Source organism: Aulonocara stuartgranti, assembly GCF_965226115.1.
Source record: "Aulonocara stuartgranti genome assembly, chromosome: 5".
Lineage (NCBI taxonomy): Eukaryota > Metazoa > Chordata > Actinopteri > Cichliformes > Cichlidae > Aulonocara > Aulonocara stuartgranti.
In genome coordinates, this window is record NC_138943.1 from 15,654,963 (window position 1) to 15,670,619 (window position 15,657).

At 39.5% G+C, this 15,657-nt stretch overlaps 2 protein-coding genes across 2 annotated transcripts; one reads left to right on the forward strand and one right to left on the reverse strand.

The window, feature by feature from the left end:
* The first annotated feature begins 6,610 nt into the window (after positions 1 to 6,610).
* On the forward strand, positions 6,611 to 12,866 carry LOC309706367 (isotocin receptor-like). Its single transcript, XM_082532833.1, has 3 exons — positions 6,611 to 6,708; positions 6,834 to 7,931; positions 11,741 to 12,866. The coding sequence occupies exons 2-3, from the start codon at positions 7,007 to 7,009 to the stop codon at positions 11,992 to 11,994; spliced, it is 1,179 nt and encodes a 392-aa protein (XP_082388959.1). The 5' UTR covers positions 6,611 to 6,708; positions 6,834 to 7,006; the 3' UTR covers positions 11,995 to 12,866.
* A 319-nt stretch (positions 12,867 to 13,185) lies between these two features.
* On the reverse strand, positions 13,186 to 15,657 carry cav4a (caveolin 4a). Its single transcript, XM_082532327.1, has 3 exons — positions 15,260 to 15,657; positions 14,959 to 15,146; positions 13,186 to 14,083 (listed from the first exon to the last, which is right to left on the reverse strand). The coding sequence occupies exons 1-3, from the start codon at positions 15,476 to 15,478 to the stop codon at positions 13,933 to 13,935; spliced, it is 558 nt and encodes a 185-aa protein (XP_082388453.1). The 5' UTR covers positions 15,479 to 15,657; the 3' UTR covers positions 13,186 to 13,932.

A 15,657-nucleotide genomic window follows, 5' to 3' on the forward strand; every position in this document is an offset into this window, starting at 1 on the left:
GTGAACTCGCTAACCTGCAGGAACAAGATGAGGTTTTGGGCAGAGTTTTCTTTTATGTCCGGCGTCACAAGAGGCCCACCAGGCATGAACGTGCTAGCGAGTCCCGTGGTGTAATGAAATTACTCAGACATTGGTCCAGACTCTTGATTAAAGATGGTATGTTGTATAAGGTGAAGAAAGACAGGAACATGAACGTGACGATTTACCAGTTTGTTGTCCCAGACACTCTGAAGACTGAAGTTCTCCGAGGCATCCATGATACGGCGGGTCATCAGGGCCAAGTCCGCACCCTGTCTCTTGCAAGGCAGAGATTCTTTTGGACAGGGATGGAGCGTGACATCATCAATCATGTGAAAGGCTGTTTTCGTTGTGTGGTTGGGAAAACCCCAGAGCCGAATGACCGTGCCACACTGGAGAGCATTTGTACCACTGAACTGATGGAGCTAGTCTGCATCGACTTCTGGACTGCTGAACAGACTGACAAGAAGTGCGTTGATGTTTTGGTTGTCACAGACCATTTTTCCAAATTAGCGCATGCATTCCCTTGTAAGAATCAGTCTGCCAAGCAGGTTGCTCGCCGCCTGTGGAATGACTTTTTCTGTGTGTACGGCTTTCCCAGACGTATACACTCTGATCAAGGAGCCAACTTTGAGAGTCAACTCATTAAGGAGCTCCTGGACATGGCTGGCATCCAGAAATCACACACCACTCCTTACCACCCAATGGGGAATGGTATTGTCGAGCGATACAACAGGACCTTGGGAAATATGATACGGGCTTTGCCCCCTCAATCCAAAGCCAGGTGGCCGCAAATGCTTCAGATGTTGACGTTCTGCTACAATTGCACTGAACATGAAACAACAGGTTTCGCACCTTTTTTTCTCGTATTTGGGAGAATTCCTCGTCTGCCTGTTGATGTTGTTTTCCAGCATGTTCTCCCTGATGGTGCCGTTGTTGACCACGGTGAATTTGTCGCCCATTTGAAGCGTGACCTGTCTGAGGCTGCCCGCATTGCCAGGCAGAACAGCCGTATTGCCCAGGCTCGCCAGGCGAGGAATTATGACCGCAAGGCTAAGGGTGCGCCCCTCTCAGTCGGTGACAGAGTCTTGCTTGCTAATCGTGGTGAGAGAGGAAAGAGGAAGATCGCTGACAAATGGGAATCCACAGTTTTTGAGGTGGCGTCTGTGAAACCTGACATCAATGTGTACCACATCAGAGACCCTGTGACTCTCAGGGAAAAAGTTGTTCACCGAAACCTACTACTTCCTGTGAGTTTCATTCCTGCAGGAAACGAGTGCATACCAGTGTCAACCTGCCCCTCGGTTGCGGATAGTGGACAAGGTGAACCAGAACTTCCAGGTGATGTGCAGGATGGTGAGACGAAGACGGTTCGCTGGCTCATGCAGATGGACCAAGCAAGTGACAGGGACTCTGCGGTTGGTCAACCTGGTTGTTCTCTTGGTGCGGCTTTCAGCGTCCCAACCTCTGAGGCAGAATCGACTGTGGCCCCGCCTGCTGGGTGTGACCCGTTGGTTTCCCGGTTGCCCTCCCCTGCCCCCTCTATTGAATCTGTTGTGTCCCGGAGTGCCTCCTCGCAGCTTCTGGCGGGAGATGCTCCACATGTCCTTTCCCCTGAGCTTGTGACTGACACACGACTGAGTACAGGGGACCGTGTAGTGCGTACACAGCCACCACCTCTTTGTACTAGATCAGGTAGACCTGTGAAACCTCCAACACGTCTCATTTGTGAGATCAATGAACAACAGGTTGATGATTCAGTGTCGACAGTTGACTCCTTGTTTTCATTTGTGCGAAATATGTTTTCAGGATAGATTACTAGCCGTTTTGCAAATGTGCTGTTACTCAGAACGTTTTGGGTAATACCTGCGTGGAGCAATGTTCACATCATGGGAGGTGTATACGGCATCTTTCATATCTGGGTTGGCAGGGGAATTGGCCGCTCTCTTGCTTGCCTTATTCCATATGGAAAGTTTTTTTAACTGACTTGAACTATCTTGTGCTCCCACGGTCACACTGTTATGTTTTATGCATTGGAAGTTTCTGTTTTTCTGTTGTCATGCCCCAATTTAGCAGGATTTAAGGGGGGGGTGTGTAACATAGTTAAATAGAGTTGAAGTTAAATCCCGCTAAATGGGACATTGGCGCCACCTACTGTCGAAAAAGTGACCCTGCAATATTCACAAAGGGCAAGGGATTCTGGGTAATCCTCAGAATAATGGAGGATTCCTGCGAGGTAAGGAATGCGCAAATGTCGTGGGGAGGAAAAATCATATCGCAGGCTGTTAAAGTAATACAGTCTGACCCGATTATTTTTGTTGTTTATACATCATTTGTTGCGGGTCATTTCTCCAGTCTTTATGTTGAACTGAGTGCACGTTTATGTGAGATTTCTTTATTGGGAGGAGAGGAAACAAAATGGGAGCATAGTTAGCTAACTCTGTTGTTGCTTTCCCGTTTAGATTTTGTGCTGATTGCCCACGACATTAAAAAGAGAGCATTCTAACCATTGCCTTTTTGTTGTGAATGCAGGTATGTGACTGTGCCACACTGTTTAGAGAATTTACATTGTTTCATGTACAGCTTTAAAATATATTTCTATATTCCTTTCATTTGGGAAATTTAACATGCAATGTTAATGGTGTTGAAGTTTTTCTATTTTGGTTGTATAAATTTACCACTATACGATCACACTGCAAGTGGAAATGTAATCCTCAGAATAATGGAGGATTCCTGCGAGATTTTGTGCTGATTGCCCACGACATTAAAAAGAGAGCATTCTAACCATTGCCTTTTTGTTGTTAATGCAGACCAGAGAAGACACTACACAGAGGTCACATATACTCTTGGTTAGTTAAGTGACTCTCTTGGTCCCAATTCAAGTGAGCTGCATTTTATTTGAAGAGAATCAGACTAATGGCAAGGAAACTGCCAAATAAAAATGAGTCAAAGGTGGCTGCAATGAAAGCCTCAGAGACCATTAGCAGGGAATATACAGAGCGTAGGCTTGTGTCTGTGGGTGTGTCGATTATATTTGACTTTATGTTTCTGTCCAGTTACTTTTTAACCCATAAGCTTTTTATTTAAAAAATATAGATCCCCCTGCCACTTCATTGGGTACACCTGTTCAACTGTTTGTGAGTGTAAATATCTAATCAGTGATTAACATGGCACAACTCAATGCATTAAGGCATGTAGACATAGTCAAGATGACAGGCCAGAGTTCAAATCAAGGATCCAAATGAAAAAGAAAAGTGATTTAAGTGACTTTAAATATGTTGTGGTTGGGGGCTGAAAAAGAGAAAATATTCAGTCAGCAGCAGTTCTCTTCGCCTAATTAATTTCAGAGACCAGTGGAGAATAGCCAGACTGCATGAACGTGATAAGAATCCAACTAAAAGTAACCACTTGCTGCAACCTAAGGTATGCAGAAGAGCATTTCTGAATGCAGAACACATTGAAGCTTGATGCAGATGGCCTACAGCATAAGACCCCACCAGGTGCCATTCATATCAGCAAAGGACAAGAAACTGAGGTCACAGTTTATTCAGGCTCACCAAAATTGGACAGCAGAAGATGGGAAAAAGGTTGCCTGGGCCGATGTGTCTCAAAGCCTTTCGGTCTGTGACACTGAGAAGTTAAGCAGTTAAAAACGTTTTTATTTAAACAAGCTTTCTGTTGAGAGATTTTATTGAATTATTGTTTATGAAACTACCCGTTTATTTTTTTGTGACTGTTGAATATTTGGTTGGGTTTTTTTGTTGTTGTTTTTTAATGGCTATTGCGGCATTTAATGTTCTTATTTAGTTTTTTCTTTTTGTGTAAAAGCTGTTAATAAATACACTTATGTTACATATCCAGGTTGAGACAAAGAGCTGGGTTTGGTGTGTTCAGGTTTTATCAGCTGGCATGTGTCACTATTTTCTACAAACTGGAAAGGAAGAGAGTGTTGGAATTTTCCTGTCAGACTGTAATTAATGAAATAAAGTGTACATTTGCTCAGGAAAATATCCTCAGAATCTCAAATGATTAGGGTCCAGATGTCCTCATCGTGGGAACGGTATAACCTTATCTGATGTGGGGTCATAGATCTGTTCTGTTCAAAATCATTTAAACTTGTGTTCAAAGCTGACTTTATTAGCATTAATCTCTTGGCCATATTTTTTGGGGGGGGGGGAAGCAAAAGCTGACTCAGTACTGACTGGCAGACTATTTTTCTGATAAAGTCCTTTGCTCTAAGAGCACACACAGTTACTTCTGTGAGTCGGTCTGGCATATTTTCTTGTAAGTAAATTATAGCTTTCTGTCACAATAAGCGAGCCTCTTGGGTCTGACGTAAGTATGGTTTGGTCTGGGGTTTAAGTTTATACCCCAATGGAAACTTTGATCTGTTCTGTGTTCTCTTATTAACTGCTTAGTCCCTGTTGTTGACCTAAGGTCAGTGTAATCAACCATTTGTTTGCTCTAATGTCACAGATGCTTTTTATTTTATCTGACAACAAGACATTAAAATCTAAAGGTCCCTGAGAACCATTTAACAGATATCTCACCCAACCAGTAGAGGCCACTAGTTCAGAGATGACAGAACCCGGTTAATGTCGTTTTTATGTCCCCACATAAATATTTAAAAATTACTGAAGGAGGTGGAAAGTTTTTTTAGCGGTTAAATCTGCCAGGATTTATTTCTTGAAGCTATTGCTTCAAGAAATGGATTAGAATTCATACACTGCTGGGAGTTTGCTATTTGAAACCATTTCAAGTATTATGAAAACTTATTTGACCTCTAATCTACAGCTTCCTTCTCACTAATTAAATTTTGCCTATTATGCAAAGAGGAGCCATGAGCCAAAACAGAGACATCATCATTAGTATTATTATTATTGAGAGATTTTCCAAGCATTACTGAGTTCTTACTTCTAAATAAGATATTTTTATATTTTCAAGGCAACATGCTGGTAGGTGCTTGTATTGCGGTTTTTATGACGGCTTTATGGGCAGCACTGACACGCCACAGTGTAGAGTGCCAGTGCTTGGGGATGTGCCCAAATGCTAATGTCTGGTGCAATGAGTGACTTTTATTCAACAAAAAGAGGTTAAGAACAGTACTTTGTAGTACAGTGCATTACTTACAATGACTCAAAGCTGTACTGCATTGCGTATTAAGCAGTTAGTCATAAAGATGTCTTGAGATTTATTTGGATAAATAATTAAACATGGACAGTAGTTTGGTCAATACATTCAGAGGTGTCCTGAGACATAAATGAACTAAGTGCCTCTTATATTAAGTACATGTACTTAATATAATGAGCAATGTAAATTTCTTACATATTTTGAAATAGTTATTTATGTTCTTTTCTATGTTTCATGTACTCTGTGTGAGCGCTCCATGCTTTATGCCAAGTTATCAATTTACAGGCAGTGAAAATAGAGGATGTTATAGCTCATTCTCGTTGCTATGCATCATTGCCTTAGGTCAACTAGTTGAGCCAAAAGCAAAAACATGTAGGTTACATGTACTGATACTTAAATGGGAAAAAAAAGAGCGAGACAGAGAAATCTGCCAACATGTCTGGTTAGATTAAATTTAACAGACAAGGCAATTCAGACAGGCCAGTTCAGCTGAGTGATAACAGACAATAGAACACCTGCAAGTGTTCATCTGCACCTATTCTAAGATAAACTGAAAGGAACAAATGTCTTTCATACTGTACATCTGATGTTCCCATGTTCATGTTCATTAAGAACAATAAATATTTCTTATCGAGTCAAAATAAAAGAGACCCGTTTGCAGTGAAGCAAATAAGAAACACTGGATTTAATAAAGAAAGTAAAGATTTTAATGAAATAAGATTACCTTCATACACTGAAATCACGGTTATTGTTTTTAAGTAACTAAAATATGTCAGAAATATATAATGATTTTTTTCAGAATTGAATTGCTATAAGGTTGTTCTATAAAGAAATGATAAAACATTAAATTACTGCTTTAAAATGGATGAGAGTGATTTCATGGAGTCTGAATCAAAAGTAGGATATCTGACATTTAAACAAAATGACTACATTCATTTTGACTGTTGCATGAGAGTGAAGGGCACTTTTGATGGTATTAATGACATCAACCCACATTCTTTATGTGCAATTGGATTCAGTGAGTCACTTCCCTTGCACAGTTATTATGCTTTTTGCTATTACCTGACAGACCCTTAGCATAAAGTGCCAAATTACAGCACCACATCACAATCCCATATATAATGGCATTCATCCAGATAACATCCTTTTCCATATACGGTATCTTTGAGAAAATATTGACCTTTATAGTCCAGACTGGAATTTTTGGACTCCAACAACAGCTCGCTTTAAATAATGTAGATGCTGAAAGCACTAACTGTGAAACTGTGAAACAAAAATGACACTGCTTTTAGGCTATTGGGATGAGTTGGCTCAAAGTATTTCACATTGTCAAAGCTTACACTAAGTGAACGTATGGGGGAGGAAGAGCGAGACAGAAAGAACTATAAGGTCCATACCCAAGTAAGCAGTTTCCTTCGAAGGAAAATGAAACGAGGGGAGGGGGTTACTGACACTGGTAGCAAGCAGAGCTTCGGTAGATCAGACATCAAACTGGAGGCAGCGAGTGATGAGGACAGTGGTGCTCCAAAGTCCCTAAGAGAAGATAGGATGATTTAGTGGGTGAGCGCCTTTTGAACATAATCACTTAAATACTGTTATTTCGTTAATTTACTGTTTATTAGTTTAAAGATTAAAGTGCAATGACCAAGAGTTTTCAATAATAATGTTTTCCCTTCTCTCTGCAGACTGCAGTCCTGAGTTCGGATTATTAAACAGAAAGGGAAAATAATAATAATAATAGCGGGGTGTGCTGGCAGAAAATTACGTAGGGAAACTAAGCTAACACAGCTGATAGAGGTCCCGAACCTGGGTTTGTGATGTGACTGCTGGCTGCGCCTAAGTGGCGCTTTTACGCACGATGGAAGACCTTTTACGCGAGCAGTACAGTTGGTCTCACAATCTCACATGGAGCAGCTCAAGTCGTGAAAATGAAAGCTACGTAGGAAACACCACGGTGAACCCTCTGAAACGAAATGAAGAAGTGGCTAAAGTGGAAGTTACCGTTCTGGTCCTTGTGCTGCTTCTCGCGCTGACAGGCAATATGTGCGTCCTGTGGGCTATTCACACCACCAAGCACAGTCAGTCTCGGATGTATTACTTCATGAAGCACCTGAGCATCGCAGACCTTGTAGTTGCAATCTTTCAGGTTTTACCTCAGCTCATCTGGGATATCACTTTTCGCTTCTATGGACCCGATTTGCTGTGCAGGTTGGTGAAATACCTCCAGGTCGTGGGTATGTTTGCGTCTACGTACATGCTGGTTTTAATGTCGATAGACAGGTGCTTGGCAGTCTGCCAGCCACTTCGCTCCGTGCACAAGAAAAAAGACCGCTTCTGTGTGATCGCCTCTTGGATGCTCAGCCTGATATTCAGCAGTCCTCAAGCTTACATATTTTCTCTTAGGGAGGTCGGTAATGGTGTGTATGACTGCTGGGGGGACTTCGTGCAGCCTTGGGGTGCCAAAGCATACATCACTTGGATGAGTTTGAGCATTTACATTTTCCCAGTGGCCATTTTAAGCATCTGCTATGGTTTGATATGTTTTAAAATATGGGAGAATTTCAATCTAAAAACCAGAAGGGAGCACTTTCTGGCTCTCACTCCAAGGCCCTCCAAAGGCGCCCAACCCTTTTCTCGTGTGAGCAGCGTGAGACTCATTTCGAAGGCTAAGATCCGCACAGTAAAAATGACATTTGTAGTGGTACTTGCTTATATTGTGTGCTGGACTCCTTTTTTCTTTGTCCAGATGTGGTCGGCATGGGATCCTGCTGCACCAAGAGAAGGTAAAAGCGCACCCAACGGCCTTCGTTTTACCATAACAGTTTTTCTTTTTAAAGTGTTTACACATTTTGATTAATGGCAATATTTATTGGTTTATGACGCCGTTTTCTTCCTTCTATTGTGGGCAAAGTGCTTAGTGACACAATGACTAATGCGTCGTCTTTGTCCAAGATTAATGGTGTTGATTTTTTTTTCTTGCCAAAAGCACTTAATAGGGAAAAAAAAATTCTGTTCCACAAGTGTCCCACGCAAACAAAAATCATTCTTCCACCTCACAACACATCTTTAGGAATGCACAAGCAATCCGCCGTTCTTTCAAGGCAACACAATGGTGTTTAAAATCAGACTTCCCCAGAGTAAACAGAAATGGATGGGAGTAACATTCACAGTGGTTATCAGTTTGAAGAAAGACCTCAGAGCCTCTAGGGGAGTAAATGTACCAGAACATCAAAGCGTTTCTGTCTCAATTCCCAGTGCTATTTTGTCTAATATCCATTTAATTGAACTGTTTGTTCAGATATACTCCTCAGATCTTGTCAGTTTGCCATTAAAGTAGACATTCAAGCTGCATTATCTTAAAAACATCCACAAATGTGCATTCAGAGCTTTCAGAGATTCCAATCAATGTTTTGGTGGCCAGACTTTCCCCCCAGAATAATCATTTTCCTGTTGCTCTCATTTAAAAAAAATAAAAAATACCAAGGCCAAAAATGTGTCAAACAAGCACAAATTACATTTAAAATATATCTAAAAAGAAAAAAAATCCCAGAAGGCTGTGTTATATTAGGGACTCCAGATTGCTTGAAGTATTGAAGTATTTTTTGTCAGAGTGCATTTAGCAATATAAGTATTATCTGTGGACACAAAAAGTACGTTTAGTGGCTTAGAAATAAAGAATAAAACTTTAGAAATAAAGAAAATTTATGTTGGTCTCACATTCATATATTATATCAACTTTCAAAATTTTTTCTGTCTTCATCTTCTTGGTTTACTCAGGTCAAGCAGTATCATCTGTTTCTCAATAAATACACCTGAACAATAATTGAAAAAAGTTACACATATATTTTGCCATTAAGCAGCCACAATAAAAACTTGTTTCCTTCTTTATAACTCAGTGGGATAGCAATGTTACTGGATTTAACACTCTAATATTAAGCATATATTTAATATTTGTAAATCCAAATAATAATGCAGAATAGGGGAACGAACAGTGCAATCACTTTAAATTGATCAGTCTTTTTTATTACGAACAAAGCCAAGCCAAGGACTGGAGAAGGGTTTCCAAACCTACCACTGACTTAATCTTTGCCACGTCTCTGTCTGTCATGCAAGCAGCGGGGAAGCCTCTTTCGGTGTTGCACATATTATTATCTTATCAGCAGACTGTTATTGTAGAATCATTTCTCTACTGTTCCCACTCTGGTAAATTTTAAAAAGCCTTTTTAATTGTAATTATACTTTTTAACTTGAAGCAAGTAAGAAAGCATTGCTTAAGGAGCTCAAAAATTTTATAAATCAGTAGAGGGTTACAAAAAATTCCTTTGACATATAGTCATGCTTGCATAAGTAAATCATAAGAGTGAGTGACTGGTCTGCCTCTGGTACTATTTACAGGGCATAACAAAAATACAGTGGGGCTTAATACATCAGTATAATTTGTGGAACTGGAGCAGTTTTATGAGAGGCAGACAACAGATTGAATTTAAATCAGGCTTTGTGGTTTCAGTGCACATCAAATTCTTTTAGATTTCAAAAAAATACTTTTCCAAGGAAAGTCTCTGTGCAAATCTATATGCAAAAGTAAAGATAATTTAGATTCTCTATATTTTCTGACTCATTGCAGTCTCTTTGAAGTAATGCCACATGGGTTAAGACTCCATGAAGGTCGTGTTTATCAGGGCATTTGATCCAGCATGAAACCTGTGAACTTTTTTCCAGGGCCTGCACTTCAGTCATAACATCACACTGTAAAACTTCCAAAGGATTCACTGATAATGGAGGAGAATGTGGCTTCTTGCACTCCTGCAATGTTTTCTTAACTTTTTATCCTCAAACTTATCTTTGATATAGAGCCTGTTCTTCCACAAAGTGACAGCAGCTCTGTTTTTGAAGTTGACATCTCATCCTTTATATTTCTCCTGAAAAGAGCAGTAAATCACAATGCTGAAAAGGAGTTAAGATAAATGTTTTTCTTTCATTTCAGAAAGTGATGAATGCATTGTACCAATATAAAAAGGAAAAGTTGAATGCTGTCATTTTCAGTTTTTTTCCCCTCTGTATTTCCAGTGGCTAGGATTTCTTGCACCAAATGATTTTACAACTCTGGGCAGGCTGTTAAACACTTTTCAGAATTTTGATGGGCCATTTGGTTGGCACACCTCTCACAATAAAGCAAAGTACTGTGGGGACTCAGAGTACAGGGAAGAGAATGGGTCAGTGCTTGAGGACCGACGCCAGCAAGCTCTAAATCTCTCTCACCCTATTTAGGATAAAGAGGGGGGACTTGGAAGTTGTCCTCTTTCCACTTTTCAGATTATGTGCTTATTCAGTGTACTCCAGGGCTCTAATAATTGGAATGTAATCAATTGAGTGAATGAAAAAAAAAGCTGTATTTTTTCCACCAAGGACAGGTTCTTTTAATCGAAGCTGTTCGTCATATTTGTTTTCAAGCAACCTAAAGTTCTATCTGTGAGGCATCCAGCAGCTACCATGTTTCATTTTTATGATCCAAAATGTTTTTTGGAGGAGGAAGTCTGAATTGCATTAGCTTGTCAGCTAATATAATTCTGTATGAATAATGTGGGTATACAATAAGTACATCAGATTGACAGATTTACAATACATACATGAAATTAAGCATTAAAAAGGGCCCCAGTGGTTTTACTGGGTTTTATGACCCCAACCCAGTACTTTTAGTGACCTAAAAGATTATCAACCACACTATTAGATATGCTATCCTAAAATATTACATCAGATGGTGGGGCTTGATGAAAAAGCAGGGTGTTTAAGTTGTTAGACTATAAAGTAGTTGTTCAGATATTTAAATACAAACTAAAAGTGTTGGCTCAAGTAATAAATTGCCATTACCCTTCCTAGAGCCTCGTGAAGCTTGAACAACTTATGAATAAACAAACTTTCAAACCTAAGCATCGAGTGATTACATCTTACTGTGATGGGGAAAGACTTGCTAGTCTTTTTAAAGATCAACCCACTTCTTCTTTCTAAACTGTTCATTTTATTCATGGTGGCAAGGTCTGGTATTTTTCCCATCTTTATTTTCATCACTGTCAGCAAATGCAGTGAAAAGCTGACAACTAGATACGTGTTAGTTTGTCTCTTAACGCTTCTCCGCACTGTTTGTAGCTATAATTCTCACATCTGGTGGTTTCTACAGATGATCAAAATCTTTAAAAAAAAGTAGTTTGCTACTAAAGTATTAAAAGAAAGTTTCAAAAATACACAATTTAAAACAGGAAGACAGTGTATTTGTTGGGTATGTATTTGTTTCAAATTATTTGGTAAATATATCTATAGGACTGAACGCCAATGTGGTTGTAAATTATTGTGCCAATGGTCATGTTTATGACAAAACATGTTATCCAGTTTAACGCTGCGTGTCACTCATATGTTTTTAATATCATCTGGATAAGATCAGTCGAGCTACACAGCTGATATTTGTTAGTAGAGTCAGTTCAATGTTGATTGTGGCTTTTCTGGGAAATAACAGACTAAAAGAAGAATGTATGAAGAGGGAAAAAAAAGTCTTTCAAAATAACCTCTTACATGTTCTTGTTTCTCTCCGTCTTCCTAGACATGGCTTTCATCATTGCAATGTTGCTAGCCAGTCTCAATAGCTGCTGTAACCCGTGGATTTACATGTTCTTCGCGGGTCACCTATTCCATGACCTGATGCAGTGTTTCTTCTGCTGCTGTCGACGGTACCTGACAGAATGCTCGTGCAGCTGTGATCAACAGTGCAGACACAAAAGGGGCTCCTCCACTTACGTTAACAAGAACACCAACAGTCAGAGGAGCCTCTCACGCACATCCAGTATGGTACACTGAAAAGCCAGCTAAAAGGCATGCAAGCTTCGTGCAATCAAGTAATCTAGCACTCATACAGCTACCCATTTCACCCATTTAACTGACTACAGAGGCAGTGTGCTGGCTATTGCTGCACATTTTTTCTGTAACATTTTGAATCGAGCTAAACTGACAATGTAAACTTCCTGTCCAGATGACACCCTGCACCCACTGGTGACAGAAAACAGTACAAATGGTGTTTTATATATATCGTGTATAGAATTTGAACAAAATGTGATGTAAAATTTAAAAAGAATTTGTTATCATTTTCATCTTTCTTTGCAACAAAAAATATGTGTAAAGGTAAGGTAATATGTAATGTGTGATGTGAAAGGTCAGCTACGTTTATTCATATATGTTTGTTGTGAATTGTCAAAGAAAACATTGTAGTGTATAGCCTCCACAGGGAGAAGCTTTAAGGTGGAGGAGGGGATTATATAAAAGGGTTGGGGCATTAGTGTCAGCAGTAGAGCTGTCAAATAAAAAACAGTCTGTCTGCGAGAGGGAAAGTGCTCTGATTTGTGATTTGGGTGAAGTTATACTAATTTGACCTGAAGATTGAACCCTCCAAACCAACCAAAGTTTCATAATTCACACTTATAAGACACAAAGACTTTTTTTTCCTCAAAAGCTCAAATCAGTGTGGAAATAAATCTGCAAATACGTAATTGGTCCAATACCATCACACAGTAAATTTCATAAGTCATGAATGATAGTTATCTGTCCACTTTCTGCCATCCTGTCTGTCTATAGATATTATATCTAACAGAGATTTCTCTTAGACATAGCATATGCCACAGTAAATTCTGATGTGCATGGATTTCTGCAACAATAAAGTGTGCCAGTGAAGTCGATCTCTGTCGTGTGAATGTGGATGCCACTGCACATCTGTTCCTGCCTGTTGTTACTGACAGCTGTGGGAGTGGAAGAGTGACATCAGAAACACCTATTTCAATCAAGTGTTTGCTGCCTCAAATTGCTAAATGTACTGTAGGCAATCTTGACACATCACAATAACTAACTGGATATACAGTATCTCCCTGCATGGTCATTTGTCTTCAAGCAAGAAGATAAAGAGATGACACAGGAAAACTTAACCTTATATTAGGGATGTTGCAACAAAAGAGCATATCATCGTTGTATTTGAAAAATGCTTTAATAATGTCTTTTTAATATCAACAATAAGTCTAAAAGTGTATTAGTTTAAAAACCATATTAAACCATGTCTTTTACTTTCATTTCCTTCCAGGACAATACATCAAATATTAATTATTATTATTCAGAAACATATTCTTGATATTCTGTTCAATGCTAAACCTTTAACAATTATAAAGTTTCTTTCTCTATGACCACAACTGAGCCGTGATAGAGGAGAAGCTCATGTCCAGTAATTATAATTGTGAAATGAAAGATATTTGCACAATCAAATATTTTTTCATTGACAAAGTAGAACTCATTTCAACACTTGGTACAAGGTAACTGAACTCTTTTTTTCTGACTAGACAAAGTATTGTTAAAGCCCCTTTTCATACATCCTCAAACCTAGATCTTGAAAAGCCCAAACTCTATTACATATTATGTAATATTCAAATTGCAAAAAATGATTTCTGCATGCATTTCTTAAACTATAATCCCTCAGAGTGAAAAAAGAACTACATGCTGAGCAAAAAGAGTCACTAAAATGGTTTCACATCCCGAATGTGAAACGAAGAATTGCGTCACCATTGATTTTTTTACTTCAAGTCTCAGCAGATACTATCGAACTTTAATAATAGCTATAAATAATGGGTGTTACATTTTGGATAAAGTATTTTTTTTTAAATGCTGCTTGGTTTGGGTCCACGTGACCACACAACAGTAAGTGCACTTGTCCATGTCAATGAGCATTTGCAGTCTTGAAGTGCTTCTCACATGTGAGTCTCATTCTTTGGCCAGGTGAATGCTGAAGCCACCACAACATTTTCCAGCACTTGTGAGAAAAGGCTGTACAATGACACCAAGGACAATGCTCCATAGGCTCTGCAGCCAGCGAGTGCCAATAAGGAGACACTGGATACAGGGACTAACCAACCTGTCATAGAAGAGAACACAAAAATGTTTGTTTTAATATGTAACAGTAATAATTTCCTATTTCTAATTTCTCATGTTGAATTAATATATAACACTCTGCTATAACACTTTGTTTCTCAACAATGAAGTGAAGAGATTAGTACTTATATGGCATCTTAAAGTTATCCTAATGCAGAAAAGCTCGGAAAACACCTGGCTTCCCAAAACAAAATTGGAGGGGGGCTTGAATCAGACCCATCCCACCTTTCAGCAGTCATGTCTTTCAGACTTCACATAACCACAAGGTTTTAATTGACATCATCGAGGTCATTTCTTTGAGCGATTTGAAAGCTCCCTCCAGGCCACGGAAGCTATCGCCCATGGAGTGACACTTTAATAGCATTATAGAAAATTTTTCCCCATCAATATTTCTCAGATTCTTGTCTCATCTCCAGAGGGGTCAGGTGGCTCTTTAGCCTCGAGGCCGGAGGTTCGGATATGTTTTGATGACCATGTGCCAATTTAGGGAGCCACCCAACAGAGGCAAAATGCACTTATGTTGGCATGGTTCATTTCTGTGTCAGTTTATAATTATAACAACCATTATGGAGGAGGATGTTATATTCTCTGACCGCAGCTGTATGTGTCAGTCTTAGGAAGGCTTAGTCTTTTATGATGGTTGGGAAAAAAAATCAAGCTGAAGAAAAAATTTGTCTAGTTCATGCTGCTATACCACAGTATGATGTGTACTGGGGAAAGATTAAAATGTATAGTAATGCATTCTTTCACTGTTGTGTGTGCAGGCTCAATAAGCGGTCACAAAAGGTCACCTGTACATTACTTTAATTGAAAACAAAAATCTTAATTACTAACCTAGAGGTCCGAATCTAAACCTACCAGATATGAAGACAGCTGAGGATGGCGAACAGGAGTCCAGAGATTATTGACACAGGAATGGCCAAAAATACTGTGACTATCCGGTAAATCCAGATCCTAGACACCTCGAACAGGGCATGGCTCCAGATCCACACTCTGTCACCGCTCCGCACTGATACCGGCTCAGCTATAACATCCTCAAACGTCACCTAAAGAATATTTAAGTGCTTTCTGTTTTTTTCAGCTAATGTGCAGCATGACAAATGTACAGATAGACCATGAGATAAAGTTTAATAGAGCTACTGCAGAAAGAATGCAATACCTTAAGGCAGTCATTGATACCTCGGGGGTCTCTTGCATTAATCAGCGGCTTGGTATCACTGATTTCCACTAGTGTAGACGTGTGAATGTTTTCCTCCTCTTCCATAGCAGGAGAGGCCTTCCACAGTGTCTCACGTTGCTCCCCATTTTCAAAGTCTTCAGGGTCACTGGAGTCCCCCAAATCTATATCCACTTCCTCTGAATCGTCCCCTTTCATCATGGTGTTAATTAAATGCAAAAAAAAAAGCACAACCAAAGAAAAACAGAGTGGGAAATTGTTACATTAGTAACACTCCAGACTGTGTGAGGCCATTGACTGGAACAGCCCAGCCGGCTGTGCCGGGAGGTTATATTGGGAACGTTACAGTGCCCTGGGTGGTATTTGCAGATGGTCTTTCA

Excerpts from the sequence above, each read along its gene's own strand:
- LOC309706367 (XM_082532833.1), top strand. The coding sequence starts at position 7,007 with ATGGAAGACCTTTTACGCGAGCAGTACAGTTGGTCTCACAATCTCACA. Across the intron at positions 7,932-11,740 it reads TCCTGCTGCACCAAGAGAAG|ACATGGCTTTCATCATTGCA; the intron begins GTAAAAGCGCAC and ends CCGTCTTCCTAG.
- cav4a (XM_082532327.1), bottom strand. The coding sequence starts at position 15,478 with ATGATGAAAGGGGACGATTCAGAGGAAGTGGATATAGATTTGGGGGAC. Across the intron at positions 15,147-15,259 it reads GTATCAATGACTGCCTTAAG|GTGACGTTTGAGGATGTTAT; the intron begins GTATTGCATTCT and ends AATATTCTTTAG. Across the intron at positions 14,084-14,958 it reads CTCAGCTGTCTTCATATCTG|GTTGGTTAGTCCCTGTATCC; the intron begins GTAGGTTTAGAT and ends CTTCTATGACAG.